Raw genomic sequence first — 17,780 nt, forward strand, 5'->3', positions numbered from 1 at the left:
TCTTGTATGTGTTTCCTCTCTGGGGTTATGGCTTTATTGGTGTTAAAGTACGTGTTAGAATGAAGTGATCTTCTCTTCACCCTCCTTGAAATGTGTCAGGATCTTCACCGATGAGGCAAAGCTCTAGAAACAGTTTCATATGATCAAACATCGAAATATTAAAATGATTTTATTTTTTGTAAGCTGAAATGTGTGTGTTCTTTTTAACGTTCTCTGCATGAGGCCTGACCACTTGCTCAAGCCTGACTAAAGTGTTTATCCTTTAAAGTTATTAAACTTCTGACATGTCACACACACACACACACACACACAGCTGGCGCCTGACTCGCTAAGGAGTCTAGGGAGCTCTTACAAGATAAAGCTTTACATTTTCATTGGAATTTGTTTTTGTAATAGGAATAGCTAAAGGATGGATGACTTAGAAGATCCTGCATCACTTTTGAATGAGAACTAAAAAAAATGAAAATCTCAACTGTCGGGGAAATGAAATCTGTTTGCCTTGTAAAAAAAAGCCATAATTCTGCTTTGTGTATCCGGACCCATTGTGGGCCGCTCCATCAGCCTCTAATGCCTCTGTTGTTATGGGTGATTTTTCACAGGGGAAGGTGAACAAATACAGTTAGTTTTACAGGATTTAGCAGCTCATTTACACATTTTCATCCCCTCCTCTTTTCTACATCCATCTTTTCCTGCAACAATGACTTCACACTCCAGTCATGGACTTTTCACCGCACAGAGCTGACGAGTGTTGTTCTCGATTCAAAAGGATTTACAAATCCCTCCATCTGTAAAAAATAAACTCAGATGCACTTTGTGTGTTCTCATTTCCGTGCGCATTGTGGTATTTTCTGTCCTTTTGATGAAAATAAGAGAAGGAGGATGAAATGTTGATCAAATCAGAGTTTGTTATTTGGGCTTTCGGAGGAAGTTCAATATTAGGATAAGTTAAAGACAATGGTGTAGATCGTTTGTTGATCTGTACGTGAAGCCGACTCCTTTAACTTTAGGGTTTCCCTGTGAACAGTTATGTTCCTCTGTCTACTGACTTGGTTTCTGCTTCTGTTGTACGATAACTATTTGATCAACAGCACAGTGTAGCATTGCTAAAGTTGTCAATAGCTTTGAGGTACTACAGGGAATATCTAATAAATCTGTAATTCATAAAAGAAAGAAAACGATTTCTGTTTGTTCGTCACCAGGCCAAATATGTTACGTCATGGTTCTGACCATTTGTTGGTGATAACGCTCAAACCCAGAAATGTCCAACCGCTGATGAACTAAAGGAAGAGGAAAAGCAAGTGGCTTGAGTGTATTAATGTAAATATGATTAAAGTTTTACCTTAAGAGACGGATACTGATGAGGACTACACTTGGCCTTGAAAGGTGAATCTAACCAACAAAGATTTACGACAACGGTAAAGGAAACATTTATCCAGCTATAGTGAGTTAAATATATTTAACAAGTTTCAGTTAATATATTTAACACCAACATTTCTGTGTGAGTCCCAGTGTGAGAGAGAAGGCGTGGAGGGGTCCAGCGACCCCGTCTCTGGACCTTAACTGGACTCTGTTAACCCGAGAGACCCCACACAACAGCAGCTTTGTGTCCCAGAGCTGTTTGTGCAGTGAAAAGGTTCCAGGAGGTGAATAAGAAATAAAGGGGTTTTCTCTTCTACTTTTGCAACCATTTCTTTGACTTTCCTCGATTTACAAATGCATGGTTGCAATCAACAGGCAATCGAGACCATTCAGAGGGCATATAATGGTCAAGTAGCAGTGATAATCTGCTGTTCAGATGTTGGCTGGCTGTTGAAACCCGAGCCGGCTTTGACTGGAACTGTATGTTTGTCTGTGGGTCCGTGTGGCAGCTTTTCAGCCGCTGTGGCTTTCCCTCCATTCCGATTAAAGAAAGACACAGAATAAAAGTGCAGACGATCCTTCAAACTCTCCCTTTTTCAGTTTTCTGGTCGCAATAATTCATAATCGTCCATCAGGCAAAAGCCAATTCATCAGCTATTCTGTGACAATGAACTGGAGAAAAGAATATTTTATGGATTTTCACAACTCACACAACTCAAAATAATATGAGGCACGAAGCCACATGGACGTCATACTTATGTAGTAAATCTTTACTGGGCTGTAATAGTTTGGGCCAGTCATGATGTTGAGGGTTAACTACAAGGAACCCTGCTGTGAACATACACAAATTAAACCCGTCTGCCTTCCAGACATCCCCAACAATCACAACACGCCTCGTGTGCCATATTTCCCTGGAGGAACAAGAGCTGTAAGACATTTGTTACACTTGACAAGCTGTGGTGACAAAGGCTTTGTTAAAACCTGGTACATTTTGAAATGAAGGGTTTAGTACTAAACCCCTCTATGTTAATCGCCCTCTTTGATGCATCTCTTCCTTTCTATATTTTACTGTTCCTTGTTATCCCTTTTTATGCCCCTTTCTCTTCCTCTGCTCGTTCCGAATCATATCAGGTGAGATGGGTTAGCGGGTCTGTTATCAGGTGAGATGGGTTAGCGGGTCTGTTATCAGGTGAGATGGGTTAGCGGGTCTGTGTCGCGCTGTGGTTTTGATAAGAGATGTCTTGTTCCCAGGCCTTTCATACGGCAGCGCCAGGTGACCCTGAATTGGCTGCCTGACCAGACCTCAGGACCCGCGGGGGGCTTCTGGGAAGTGTCTGAGCTTTGAGGGGCTATCTCGAACGTTATAAAACTTGATAACGCGAGGGAAAGGGCAGAGGAAGAGGGGAGGGGAACAGCTTTCTTTCAGGCACATTTTAACACTTATTGTAGCAATAAAAGGGTTTAAAAAAAGATAAAAGGATTAGATTTTGGAATGTGGAGCAGGACGGACTGTGTGACCCTCTCCGCGGACGCTCATGATTTCAACGGGAGCAATGCTGCATGGAGGAAGGGTTTGTTGGGGTTTCTGTGTGCTGTGGCTTTTTAAACAGAGAGACGAGAGACGACTAAATCAGCTCATTAACTTAGCTGTGATAATCATAATTGGCTCGTTCTCGTGATTGCTTATTCTTTGGTCAACTTCGAGCTACAGAACATAAGCTTAAAAAAGCCACCTTATCATCAAGTCCTCTGGACATTGAGTAAAAAAATGCAGTTACCTTTACATTGGGAATCTTTAAAAAACATAAAAGCTTCATTGCGATATCCATTTATCTCGTCCAACTCCAAAATAAGCAACAAATGGTGATTGGATGTGAAGGCATGCTCGTAGAAGATGTCAGATCTTCTCTCTACTGGTTCCAGATCTGTGGTCGAGACTCTTCGCTGCAGTTTACATTGTCCTGATATATTAGGTGACCCGTCTACATATTTTATTTCCATGGTTTGAACTCTATCTAAATTGGCTTGTCTGTCGGTTTCTGCCACAGGGCTCTTGAAAGTTATATTCCCTGTGGGTAAATTGTTCATATTTGTGCAGCTGGCCCGCGCTGTGTGCAAAGACATAGAAGTATTTGGACAACTAAACCATTTTAATTTGAAAGCTATTAACATTCTACTTCAGTTCAGGTTGAGGAAGATATTTTCAACGCTTAACAAGCGCAGAGTGCAGCATTTGTTTTCTGTTGAGGCGACTTGCCGAACATTTTCGTCCGTGAAATCACAATCACCACGCGGGACCCTGCACCGCGGCTTTAAAGAAGAAATGTGAGATGAAAATCAGTACTCAAATCTTTGGTTTGTTCTCTCGTGTTCAGAATATCAAGCTGACTTTCTTTGCTGTTGTGTTTCGGTGGAGGTGATTATTTATTCCTTTAATTTAATCTGTCTGGTGCTTAATGGACTGATCCTGATGGATTAGGTTGGCTTCCTGTCCTGCCCCCAAAACACACTGGAAAGCACTCACGACATGTAGTTATGACTTGTGAAAAGAACCCAAGGGCGTTTTTTCCAGTCAAAATCCAACCTGCCTTTTCGTAACACTGTTAAACGCCGCTTTTGAACCTGTGAGGCCGTTTGGGGCTACTGAGAACACACTTTGGCCTCACAACCACGCTTAGCGCTCAAAGGTGGTTCACAGCAGGGATAAAGCTCCGTCCCCGGCTGTATGATTACAATGATGAGCTTTCAAAAAGTCTACTCATACTGCTAGTGTTAGTTTACAGAAGAAGAAAAGCTATAATTAATCATGCATATAAGTTTTATAAGGCTGAAAAACGTGAGAATATGAGAATAGCATAACATCAGTCACACTGGAATGAGTTTAATTCATTTATTCATAAGGATATATTTACATCTACAAATTATAAAACATTTTGTAATGTAAAATTGGAGATGTTTTGATGAATTACAGAAAGCTAGAATGTAGGCTTTACATTTCAACAACAGAACAGGCAACATGGGTGCAAACAGTTGCTCATAGCATGAATAAACCAGGAGCAGAAAGGAATTTAATTGATGTTTTTGATAAGCAATCAGCTCACTATCTGATCATTTGCCTTTGTTTTGTCTCCATGCTTTGCCACCTTCATTTCAGCTGCAGTTAGTCGATGACCTATGATGTATATTCAAGAGAAAGCCAACACATTTGTTGCCAAAATCCCACCACAACATTTGTGGAAACATTTTTTTAAATATAAACACACCACGCACCACTAACAAAGCCAACTACTGTTTCTGAGTCTGACGTAAAACAATCAACTATTTTCTAACAAGCTTACATCATTTGTGTGTGTTACCAAGCAGATAACAATCTGCCAATTGGTTTCCCTACTTCTCAGAGTACAAAAATAGGTTAGACAACTCCTAACTGTCTAAAAACCTTTTTATTACAACCATTGCTTATGAGTTTTTCCTCCCCACATGTGACGAATGGTATGACACATAAACGATTAGCAGTGTTTTTACAAGAGAAACCATGACCTCTCCATCAGTGAGCACAGGTCTGGCACATGTTAGTGTACATATGAGGAGAGGAGAGGCTCCATGTGCACCTGTTATAATCTGTCATTTGTTTAAGTCTGTTTGCTGTCTTTTACTCTCTGCATCTATGTATTTGAACACCTGTCTGCATTATTGTGGCTGTATTATTGTGCTTATCTGACTGTGCACATTTTTTGCCATTTTAAATCGGCAGATTAAAATCAGGGGCCGGTGCAGTGATACACAGAAGAGTGCTGAGTCAGGATGACCTAGCTGTAATCCCACATCATGTTCGGATTGTTCATTCCCAGATTCGGTGTGATCGGCCGCAGTGTTAGAGGCCACCATGTAAGAATATATCATAGAACCGCCTCCTTCAACTCACCGTGAAATTTGGACAAGATGCAGTGCCAGGCATCACTGGTCATCTTAACGCCAATTGTGTGTGTGTGTGTGTGTGTGTGTGTGTGTGTGTGTGTGTGTCTGTGTGTGTGCGTGTGTGTGGCTGTGTGTGGTATATGGAGATTGAATTAAGATTGCCGGATTTTCTTGAGGTCAAGGAAAGGTGCTCTCCTCAATTTTCCCTCAATTAAACAAATATTAGATGATGGACTTTTAATTAGATGTAGAAAAGTATTAGAAATCACATATATTTAACGTATCAAAAGTAAAACAAAAAACAAACATACACACTATTTTATTGGCATTATCTTTATTAATGGAATTGGAATGAGTTGTAGTACAGCCTGAAGTACAGTCTGAGTGATTTAGTTATTCCCACCACTGGCTGGATAGAGTATTTATTGTGAGTTTTTATTGGCACACTGTTACCAAAACTTTAAGTGTTTTTTTAACTACTGCCGCAAATGTTGGGACATGGGGACAAAGGCTTTAAACCATCCATATTTAATTTAGTTAGGCATGCTGGCATGGCCTCTGGTCATATATCACTACTTTGTGGGGCAGATGAAACTTGGCCTGTAAGTAGAAAGATAGGTTTTATATACCTGCTGGCCTCCAGGCATATTTATTGCTTTTATAGCTTTTGTCAGGTCGACATGTGCTGGAGCAGATGCAAGTGTTCACGGCTCTGCAGAATCACTCTGCGACTTTCATCCCGGGGGGAGCAGGTTAGAAAGAGGACACAATAAACACCGGCCCATTCCAATATAACCCATAACAGGGAGACTGTTCAGTCGTCAGGACGTCCTTGCAAATCCACACATGTCTTACAACTGAGGCCGGAGCAGCAGAAAGGGTTAAAGTGCGGCCATGACCCTGCTGAGCGCTTCTGTGTGGTCAAACGGGGTCACATGGAGCAGCGAGGGGTCAGGTGGGAGTGACAGAAGAACAGCAAGCAGGCATCTATCCTACAGCGGAGCCAAGCACGTTGCTCGGTTGTTCTCATTGATCTTGTCAACGGCGCTCAAACTCTTTTCCATTTATATTTCTCCTTTATCTCGGACCAAAGAAAACCTTTACTCTCGTTTCATTAGGCTACGGGTTTGCAGATGCCAAAATAAACATTTTCGGAGTTTCTGTCATCACGTCTGTCTATTCTAATAACACTGAAGATAATCACTCTTGTTATTGAGTAACTAAAATTCATTTTTCGGGAATTAAGAAGTTGGCCAACATTCAGAGTACCAAGACCAAAAGTGCAGCACATTGGTTTAATCAGTGTTTTGTTATTTTTCAACTGACCTTATAATAAATGTAAAAATCCAACTCATTATGATCTTTGAACAAGCTCTTCCCGACCCACAAACTTAACAAAAGCATGTCACAAATGTTCTCTGGGTTCTAAGTGCACACGCGCCTTGAGCATGTGCACGTAAACTCCTGAACTATCAGCAGAAGCCATCTTCGTGGCAGGCCGTCCTTGATAGAGGCCTCCTCTCCTTTCGAACAATTGGGCAAGAGGCCACCGTAAGCAAAACTCTGCAGCATGGAAGCATTTAGCCAGGCTGAAGGATGGCCATCACCCTGACCACCAAGCCTTAACACACTCACCATGTGTTAAGGATTGGGAGCATGATGGCGTCTCTTTTGATATTCGTCATGAGGTCAGGCATGAATAATGACATGGTTTTTATAATGTGGTGTATTATACAACATTATTCTACAACCTGGATCTTGAAGTTAATCATCCAATTTATTAGCTGTCAGGCAGAGCTGGGCATTGAACATATCAGCCACAGTTATATGTTTGCGGGAAAAACACGATGCATTTCTTCCAGTCTTAGGATTCTTTAACTTTCCAAACATGTATCCGTCCAAATCCCAGATGAGCAGACAAACAGGAGCTGCACTGGTGTGGTTTCTAACTGATGACCATCTGCTTGGGCCTCAGAATGAATTAATGGATGAATTCCTTGCTTCTTTGGGGCCTTGACAAACAAGAACAGTCATTGTAAAGTAATCGAATGGTTGTGTGACAGTTTCAATTATTTATACTGTGCATCCCTGTTGATTTTTGTTGATGTTTTGTTTTATTTGTATTAAAAGAAAAGTTGTTTATTTCAAGCCAAGGAATATGTGACAGTGTCTCTCATTAATGTTGTCACATTACAGTCTATTTATGTGAGCTTAACCTGTGGTCTGTAATTGCCCTCCAATAACAAATGCTTTGCATGATCTTCTTAACCTGTCACTTTTTAAAACTTTTTTTACTTTTCAAGTAATAGTGTTCACATTATGACAAGTAACACCTGTAAATAAACTACCACTAAAATATGCTTTGCCTGTGTTATTTCACAAAACGTGCCTTATCTTGACGTATAAGGATAATTACTTTATTTTACTGCTCCCAAATGGACAATACAGTAACAGGACTTCCCCTGAATTCAGAGAAGCCCCTGGATGTGTGCTCTGAGGAGAAGTCAACCAAACCCTGCTGGTTAGATCCATGCATCACCCTGCAGGTACACACATTATTATGATATACTCTCATGCTCGTACAGTCTACTGCCATCTTTTGTCTACGCAAGATTGTTGAACTTGACTTCTCCACTTCTCCTCTCTTCTGTCCTTTCTTCCCTTTTTTCAGATTACAAGAAAACCTTTTATCCTTCTCCTGAGTTGGAACAAGGAAGAAACAAAGAGCAGATATTTATGGCTACGGTTCGGATGACATGAAAAAAATGCTGAGCTACGTTACTGTATGAATTTATTTTTCTGTGTACAATGGAACATTGTGCCATCTCAGACATCATGGGGGAGATGATGCTACACAGTCATATGCTTTGAAGGAAGAACACTGCAGATTTTCATATTCTAAAATCATATTTATCCACTTCCTTCTTTCAAATTTGAATTGCTGAAAAGGCACGCAGCCGCCATGAGTCTAACGGGCCCCGTGGCGATGCCATCAGTGAAGAGGAAAAGAGGGCCTGGGGTTTGTGCTGCAACCTCTTGGTTACAGGGCAAACACTACATCTTTAAAGACTTTGCGCCAACCACAGAATGCTCATGGGACACAAATGTCGTTTCGTCCAGAAAGAAAAATGCAAAAATCCTATCCCTCAGTACCACGTCCCAACTGAATTGGTTACAGTTCTCCTCTCCATTCACTATCAGTGCATGAATCTTGTGTGTGCATACAGTATGTACAGTATGTGTGTCTATGCGAACACTGGAAAGAGATAGCCCTCTCACTTTAAACCACATTCCTTAACAATGTGTGAGAACAGCGCGGCCTTGTAGCTGCTCAGCATAACGCTCTGGTATATGAAAGCCTTCTCTTATCTTCTCTTTGGCCAAAAAATAAATTCTTCACCCATCCACAGCTCATCTGATCGCATTTGACAGGAAAGAAATTGTGCGTTTCTCTTGGTTTTGTTTTCTCGTGAACTGGGGAGAAGGAAAGTGAAAGAGAGCCGGACAACATAAAGGGGGAGACAGCTACGGGGAAATAACGAAACATTGTTTTAGCTCATCACAGTACGCTGTCGTTAAAAGTGAAAGCGCAGAGAGTCATCCGCCAACACAAACCCCACGACAAACAGCCGGCAATCTCTCTGGTATGTGATGAACACATAGAAACACATAAAAAATCAGAGTCACATTCTGTCATTGCAGAGGATGCAAACTTCCCTAATCAGCCCTGATCAAATCAAAACCTGCAACAGAAACAACAAGCCAGTTTAATATTTACTTTGGAAGTGACACGGGATAATTACTGCTTTGGCTGCAGATTAGTTAAGCCAAAGACAAACGCTGAGAGAAGCACTGTACGTACACACATACTTGAGAATCTGGTTTTAATGAAGGCCAACTGAGGGCTAAGTGGGCAGCTCATTTGAATCATGTGCAAACGGGAATCAAGCCATCTCCCTCTTCACGGTCGTGTCACACTCAGTCAATCAAAATCAAGCGCGCGGCGATCGCATAGCACATATTCTGCTGTTTGTAGAGAGTCTCTCCCGGAGGGCGAGGTCATGTATACGTTCAGTCATGTATCAGTCATGTATACTTTCAAAATTACAACAATAAACGTGTAGCGATGGAGTTTTATCAAAGTTATTTTACCATGCAACGAGTTGATGGAGTATACGGTGTGTAGAGTATACGGTGTGTAGACAATCAATGATGTGAAATGTGAGGTGGCAAACCTTGTTTGATTTGCATAACAACGCTTATTCTTCCTTAAAAATGTTGGGGGTCAGAACACTGAGAAACATCACCATCGCATAATGATTTATATTTCCCGTGTTGGCTATTAGACACTAAACATGCCGACATTAACATCCTCTCTGTCTTCCCAAAACCTCCTCCCTTATTTATATACATTTCGCCACCACGTATTTTTCCTCCTCATTCCCATATCTATCCTTTACCCGTCTGGGGGACGCTCCTGACCTTTTGGTTTTGTTATAAATGGTATCTGAGAAAAAAAAGATCTTAGAAACAACATGACCCTCTTTTGAATGATGAGGGTCAGCGTGTAAATGTGTAAATGTGTCACTTCAGGACTGCAATGTACCAACATCTTTTCACCACTAGGTGGCCCGCTGTATTTGTAGATAGTGAGGCTCACCCATTGGGAATTACAATTTGTTGAAGACTGCAGTGAGGTGTAATACTCCCAATGTGGCCAGTTAGATTTATATAATACAGTCTGAAGAAATATCCAAGTATTATGGCTAAATTAGTTCAGTCTCAAAGGAATCTCTCACAGCCGTCCCTCGACCTTTAGATGAAACAGCCGGTAAGAAGTGATTACACAGATATTGCCTGCGAGCAAAGCAGCAGAGCGGGGCAATAAAGCCGGTGGTGTAATTAAGATTAGCACGGTTTTCCCTGGTTGTGACAGGCACCAGACACCCAAGCAGGACTAGGAGAAGTTGCATACGGAGGGAGAGGTGGGGGATGTAGAGGGAGAAGCATGGCTAATCTCTATGCCCATGCACAGTCAGTGGGGTGGGGGCAGGGAGAGGTGGTGGGGGGGGATCCGTGATAAGGTGGAGGGTGAGGAGGCGTAACGTAGGGATGATTACAGGGTGAGAGAACATGTGAGCAGGGAAGTGGTTCGAGAGGTCATGGGTCGTGCTGGGTGAAGCAGAGCGGAGCGACGTCAGTATCCCTGCAAAGATCAAATGTAAACATCAGACTGTATTTGTACTGTAACGTTAGAGTCACAGTCTCTCTAGTTGGCAATCAGTCACAATTACTTAAAGTAAAACACCCTTTGGCAACTGCCATAAAGCTCACAATGTTCTGTAGATGTCAGAAATGATCCCTTCTCAAAACACTTAGTTACAACCGTGAAATTTGTTTTCATAAAGCTGTTAGCATGAGGGCCTCGCTTGTCAATTAAATGTTTTTTTAACATGGTAGCAAGGCACAGTTAACAAGCAAAGTAAGCATTCCTGTCTAATGCGTGTCTGGTTCTCATGCAATAATGCACCGATGTATACGTATGCGTTTGATTTGTTACCTTTTCTTCTATTGTACTATTGTCTAATACCAGCTAAATTATTCAACGGGTTGTCAAATATCAGTGTTAAAATATTAGTGCTGGCATAATGAACAGTTTCTCACAGTGATTGTATGTGCAAGTATCCAAATTCCAGGCCCTGGTAGACTCCCATCGTTGAAGCACGTCCTGTAGATCCAGGACACGGACAAACCTAAGGCATTTTAGTTTGGGCCAAAATAGTGAAAATATCTACATGGCAAAATGGCTACAACCATTTAAATTAGATTTAACTTGTCATTACACATTTAGCATTGAGGTTCTGTGGCATTGCTCATACACACTCAGTTACACTCTATATCATAAGTGCCACAAATACCGTGGATGTTAAGCCGGAAACAAGTGGAACCAGTGTACAAAACTGTCTTTGTTAGAGATTTAAGGAGATTTCTACCAGGAGTCAGGGCGCTTGCTCCAGTCGGCCTCTGCTGTGCCGGAAAATAGCCCCGTGCCAACTTAAGTGAGCTTACATTTATACGCGTCTAAGTGTGTCAAAGGGTATCTGCCGGCCCATGTTCCATTATTTCCAGATATCCACACTGTTGTTAAACTAAATCAAATGTGTAAAGAGCTGGTGTTGAATTTCTATGAAGTAGAAATACATTTTTGTGAATTGTGAACACATCGACATTTTTCTAACGGATGGGAGGCCTTGAAAAAAAGTATTTCTGATGTCTTGATTACATAAATCAACCAAATCCTCACCACAAGGTGAAATTACAAAGGGGAAAATTCTCGTGAGGAAAAGCATGGTCTCTTGCTTCTTTTCTTCATGTAGTTCGTTGTTGCATAAAATTGTTTGTGTGTGTGTGTGTGTGTGTGTGTGTGTGTGTGTGTGTGTGTGTGTGTGTGTGTGTGTGTGTGTGTGTGTGTGTGTGTGTGTGTGTGTGCGTTAGTTTTACATTGGTTTCTTCACACATAATGTTTAACCAGCTCTACTGACACAAGTAAAACTGAGCATAAGTGACCCGGGGCCGAACAGTTTCACCTTGACTTACAGGGAGGAATGCTTAAACCAGCTGAAAGTGGTGTTGTTATTGGGTGCGTGTGTTGAATACCAGTTATTGGAGTAACAGGAGCATTGACTCACAAACCTTTCTGATGTGAGGTCGTCAGGTTGAGGAGGCTTCACATCATGCCTCTCGTGGATTATCCAACTTTGGCTTCTTTTTGTTTTTTTACCCGACAGCCATCGATCTTTCTCACAGTCAACTATGTGCCTAGAGCACTTCTTTTGTAACTAGGCCACCAACTATTTCAGATACTGTCAGAGAAGTGTGAAGGTTGCGTTTTTAACCGGTGAAGAGGGAAAGTATTTGAGGTCATGAGGGACTCAGAAAAGGTCTGCTGGAGCATAGTGGAGTGTGCCTGCAGGATCCTTGGTGTTTCTACAGCAACAGGTAAGATGGGAATATGAAGCAAACTTTTAAAGTCTTGTGTGTCACTTATTGTTTCGCTATGGGAGAACTGTTGTTCTTTGGATCACTAATAGACTCCAGATCCCTTTTCTAATAAATTCCAAAGTCAGAACCACACATGCTTTCTTAAAATATATGGACAAAATAAATGTTTTCCTGTTGGGGGCGGGGGCTTCATCCGGCTTCGCTTTTCTAAAACGATTTCTAAAATGTTAGAAGGTCAGAATGGATTGATGTTTAGCCAAATGTGCTCTTGACCTCCAAGACGCAAAACGCATCTCTTGTCTGACATACAGAGCATATGACACACTTTATCATTTATAACCTTGCTGTAATGGTTGCTCCACGGTTGTATTGGGGCACGTCAGATCGCATGCAGCTCTCTGTTAGCCATATTTAATCATCACGGGGGAAATAGCTCTCTGGTTGCTGCCCCTTTCAAATGAAATATGGGACCCACTCCACTTAAATCCAAACAGCTGCAGACATTGAACAGAGATAGACATGTGCCTTATATCACACCAATACTAAGCATTTGTATCCAGCTGGGTTACCGGGATAATGTGACCACAAGGTGTTATGCATTCACACTGTACGTTGTCTCTGTGTGGGTTTGTGTCTGTGTTTATGGGATTTCTACACGTGCCTCTGTCCCTGTGCCTGCGTGTTGACATGACTACACGTCTACATGTCCTGCCTCTGTGTGTGTGTGTTCAGGAGACAGACTTACGTGCCGGGACAACATATATATTAATATCCAGCTGGTCTGTTTGCAGCGTTAATTCTTTTCTCACTCTATAAAAGACTAGAAACAGTTCAGCCACATTCCCCTTGGTTTTCCCCATTTTATCTCTGAATTTCGGGTAAGCCAGAGAAATGATTTCCATGTGTTTAGTGGCAATCACTATTTAAACGTGCTTACCTCTTTAATACCTCACAGGAAAAAGATTGTCATTGTTTTTTCAATTTTACACTGTTCCATGTGTGCTGAAATGTGAGTTTGTGTCAAATTCAAGACTCAACGGAATAGTTTTGATTTTGGGGGTTTCTTGTTGAGTGTCAGCTCTTTTATTGATACCACTGGTTATCTTGACAGAGGGAAAGAAAGTTAGGAGTGTAATTTTTTCACTTTTTGAACCGAGCGAGAATATTTTTTGCCCCATTTTAAATCTAAATATGTTCAATTTGTCTCATTTTACCCACGGGAAGAAAGTAAATAAGCTTGTTTCCCCAAAAAGTATAAAGTTAAATTAAAATGTGTGGAAGTTTAGATAATTAAAAGTAAAGTAAGAGAAACGGTGTGCTGCAAAGATCCTGCAGAGGAACACGTCCCAAACATCGAGTTGAAGATCAGAACCACTTTTTACAATACTTTGGTGCTGTCATTTACACCGACTAAAAACAGATGGAAGAATAGAAACAAAACTGTTCTGGATCAGTTTACTTTTTACTCATGAGCCCAAAATGTAGGAAGGACTTTCAATATAAGATGGCGTGTAATTACCAATTCACCTGCAAAGTGGCAAAGCTTTTAAATGTCACGTTTCTGTTCTGGCAGAGGATCTCTGCTGGTAGTGATAAAGTAATTACAACCATGAGTAAGCCATTACCAGAATGTTGTAACCAGGATGGAAATAATCACAACAATTACAAGCATTAAATCTTTATACAACAAAGATCAATAGTTCGATAATACCCCCTTGGAGTGTAAACTATGAGCTCAAATTGTACCACTTCAGTACAACTTAGGTCAATGTTTATTACCAAATGAGGGGAGAAATTATTCTCAATCAAATTTCAGTTTCTAACAAGTCCCTAAAACAGCATAGCTACAAGAATAAAGTAACGACAACATTGACAGCAAAATCATAAAGATACATAAAACAAGCAAAAGAACAGCAGATTGGTCACAGTGGAAATTAATCACAAAGGTTAGCCAAATTGACCCACTTAAGCAGCCTTTCCTGCAACTACAGAGAAAACCATGAACTAAGTCTGACATCTGGTGGACGCAATGCGCTCAACAGTAACTCTAAAAAAAGACAATGAGCTCTCTTCCTGTGTTTTTTTCCAGTGTTGTGCGCTGTGGGAGTGGAGACCCTGAAACAGGGGGACTTCAGCAGCCTCGGCATCTACCTCGTGTAAGTGTTTAGGTTTAGGTTTTAATATGCTGAATGAATGACTGGTGGAGACCTGAGTTAGACATGAACCAGAATTTTAACATGACAAAGAATGGTCGCCTGATGACTTGTAGAAAACCATTACAATACTTTACCTGTCACCATAATCACTCACACTACATACACACACTTGCGAGGAGATGATGGGAAAAGGTCAGAAGGATGAGGAGACACGCAGAGGGCAAAATTCAAATCAGTCCCTCAGTAACACTTTGCGTTATCTCTGTGGCGCACAGCCAAACTCCAACAGAGTCGCAGGAAGACGTCTCCCGAGGGACAACAAAAATGCACGACTGATTATTCTGCAACTCTTCAAAGAGCGGCAGTGCACAGTGACGGATCGTTTGGGGACATTTTTCGGGTTCACTGAATGAGATGGTTATCAGATTATAAAAACATGAAATAGAAAACAAAGGGGATACTTTCAGCACCAAACAGTGAAAGAAAAAAGTCTGGATTGTGAAGCGCACCATGTGAGGGTGATGCCTCTAAACATGAATCATCCCCTTGCTAAACAAATTCTAGAATTTTTAACCCACAACTCTGGATAATATACTCAAAAGGGGACATACTTAGATCCACGTGGTTAAACCCAGTTAACTGATTAAATAACTCTCAGTTTCCTCTGGCTCTCTTCTATTCCTCTCCCAGCGTGTCATCGGTTGGCATCATGATGTTTGAGCTGGCCTATTTCCTGGACACACTTCTACTCATGTGTCTGCCGTGAGTAGCCCACACAACATTCAATTGTTTGGTATGGATACTTTAGCCTTGGAAACTTAGTGATGTATTCATGCAAGTATGATTATCTTTGGTCTTAACCTATGAACAGTAGAAAGCACTTCCAACTTTAAATCTCAAGACGGAATCACAACTTTAGTCCCTAATCATGTCGCTATTCAATTACTTTCAAAATAGTCTAAAATTGTGTCTCTTTTATGGTGTCATTACTTGTTTTCTCTTGGTCTCTCTCTAGCTGTCCTCCAGACTGGCAGCTGTTTCTGTTGTGGGGGAAGATGGCTCGCATCGGAGGCTTCCATAAATTCCTCTACTACTCCATAATGTCCGTGGTCTGCTTCTTGCACCCTGTGTTGGTGTGGCATGCAATCATCCCAGGTAAAAAAAAAAAACACTGACGCAGTATCAGGCTCACACTGATAATTAGTTCCAGCCTCAGAGGTTTCGGTTGCATACATTTTGGAACACAGGTGTGTGTAAACAACATTAACACTTTTCAAGTGTCCCAGTGAGGTGTGACTGTGAGCCAACATGCACAATAAAATCAAACCATCATTCATTTCCTTTTTTTTACATCAGTGTGGTTGCTACTGAAACATGTTCAAGAGTCTTCAGTGAGGAAAATATATGTTCTGGTTGCAGGGACAATGCTACTGGTGACTGCCTTTTTTAACTTTATACTAAGCAAGAAAACAAAGATTGAATCCCCCAAAAGACACCAAGGCCTGACCACTGTGTGCGTGGCAGAAGGCGCCGCCTCAAACGACGCAGTCTCGTTCCTCCACGCGGGGACGGGAAGGAGAGGGGCGGGACGGGCCCTCGCAGCCAGAGACCGCTGTCCCGGTCCGGGAGAGAGAGGAGAGAGCGTCCGAACCACGCTGGAGCTGGAGCAGACAACGGCACCCAAAGGCACAGACAGAGACGGGAGCAGATGGAAAGAGAGGAGACCGTTCTGCCTGAGAGGAAGGGAGGAGCCTGTGGGGAGAGAGATAGAAGACATGGACAGTTACTGCGAGCCAGAGGCAGACACCACCTCAGACACTGCGCCTATGATTACTGACTGACTGACTGAGCTGATATCACACAAAGGAAAGCAGGTGTAATGTGTTTATACCGAGTGCAACTAGCCGGTGCTCCACTGTGGTGGATGTTTGTCTGCAAATAATTTTATCAAACGTCCAAGTCGCCATGTTAAGACGTTTGAGCATTTGAGTGTACAGTAAAAATTAACTCTATATCTTAAATTAAATTGTAGATTATCAGACTTTTTTTATTAAATGATCTACTGATTTGTCCAATTTTGACTTCAAAAATACTTCATCTACTTATAGAAAATTATAAAAAATGCTGTGTGTTTTTAACAATATTTGGTCCTTAAATGCATCCATTAGATGAAATTGTACCTACATGAAAAAGTCAATGGCTTTAAGTCAGATTTTTGCAACGCCAGCAGTGATTTGGAGAGCAGACATTAATGCCAATCCAATCCAGTTACTGCTACGTGCATTATTCATGAGGAAATAAATTAGATTGATTGTTTCATTTGTTCACCGTCAGATAGAACGTGCATGACTGTGAGGCATTAAGCCGGTGCAGGTGCATGTGTTAGTCACATTCTCCTCATTGTGTGTTTGTCAAGTGCAAGCGGTGACCATGGAAACGGAGCTCTGGGAGGAGCGCTCACGGTATTATGGTGATGAGAAACCATTTAGATCACCCACCAGAGAGACGCCAAACCAAAACGTTATTGCGAAGCATCTTTCATGCATTTATAATATGTCAGCTGAGCATTGATAATACTGATGTGGTGGGTGAATCAGACCCGAGCACAATAAATCACCCTGAAATTACCATATTTGTGATACAAAAGTGTGTATGAAAAGCTGATGTTAACATTTCACTTGTTTTTGCTTTTTTTATATCACGCCAAAAATGATATAATCCAACGTACAGACATTTCTCTCTTTTGTTTAGGTGATAAATCAATACTGTTTTGTTCTGTTAACACACACACTGCCTTCCTCAGTCCTTTGTTCACTGAATTGTCGATGTATTACGCTATGAAGGGATAACATGTGATCTCTTTAGAGCATCAAAGCTAAGGAGGGAATCACCAACAGCAGAACAACAGAAAGATGCTCACTGAGAACTGGAGGCAAACAGCAGACCCGTAAAAGCACACTGACACAAAACAAAGGACCGGCTTATCCGTCATATTTTACACAAATACAACCCACAGCCTATAAACAGTGTAAGACATTCTCCCAACCTTTTAAACACATTTTTTTACAATATAAGAAAACCATGACATGTAAATCCGGTCAGGAGGGAGGAAATGTTTAATGGGAGAAACAAGGAGTCTTTGTCCAGAGTTCACTAAGGCCGATAATCAGGGCTTGTTCACAATTGTGTCGGGCCAATTAGAAACCCATTGACCCAATAGGAGACAAGAATAGAATGTCAGCATTTCCACTCTGTTTCAAACAAATGTGTCATATCCTTTGGAAAAGGCTCTTCTCTGTGGGGGAAGTTATATAGCTGCAGGAACAACTTACTTCCTTTCTGCAT

The 17,780-nt window shown here is 41.4% G+C and overlaps 1 protein-coding gene across 1 annotated transcript; it reads left to right on the forward strand.

Annotated features, from left to right (window-relative positions):
- The first annotated feature begins 11,877 nt into the window (after positions 1-11,877).
- Positions 11,878-16,394, forward strand: tmem72 (transmembrane protein 72). Its single transcript, XM_037466047.2, has 5 exons — positions 11,878-12,276; positions 14,369-14,435; positions 15,126-15,197; positions 15,451-15,590; positions 15,855-16,394. The coding sequence occupies exons 1-5, from the start codon at positions 12,201-12,203 to the stop codon at positions 16,274-16,276; spliced, it is 777 nt and encodes a 258-aa protein (XP_037321944.2). The 5' UTR covers positions 11,878-12,200; the 3' UTR covers positions 16,277-16,394.
- The last annotated feature ends 1,386 nt before the right edge of the window (positions 16,395-17,780 follow it).

The sequence above is a fragment of the Pungitius pungitius genome, chromosome 13 (assembly GCF_949316345.1).
Source record: "Pungitius pungitius chromosome 13, fPunPun2.1, whole genome shotgun sequence".
Classification (NCBI taxonomy): domain Eukaryota; kingdom Metazoa; phylum Chordata; class Actinopteri; order Perciformes; family Gasterosteidae; genus Pungitius; species Pungitius pungitius.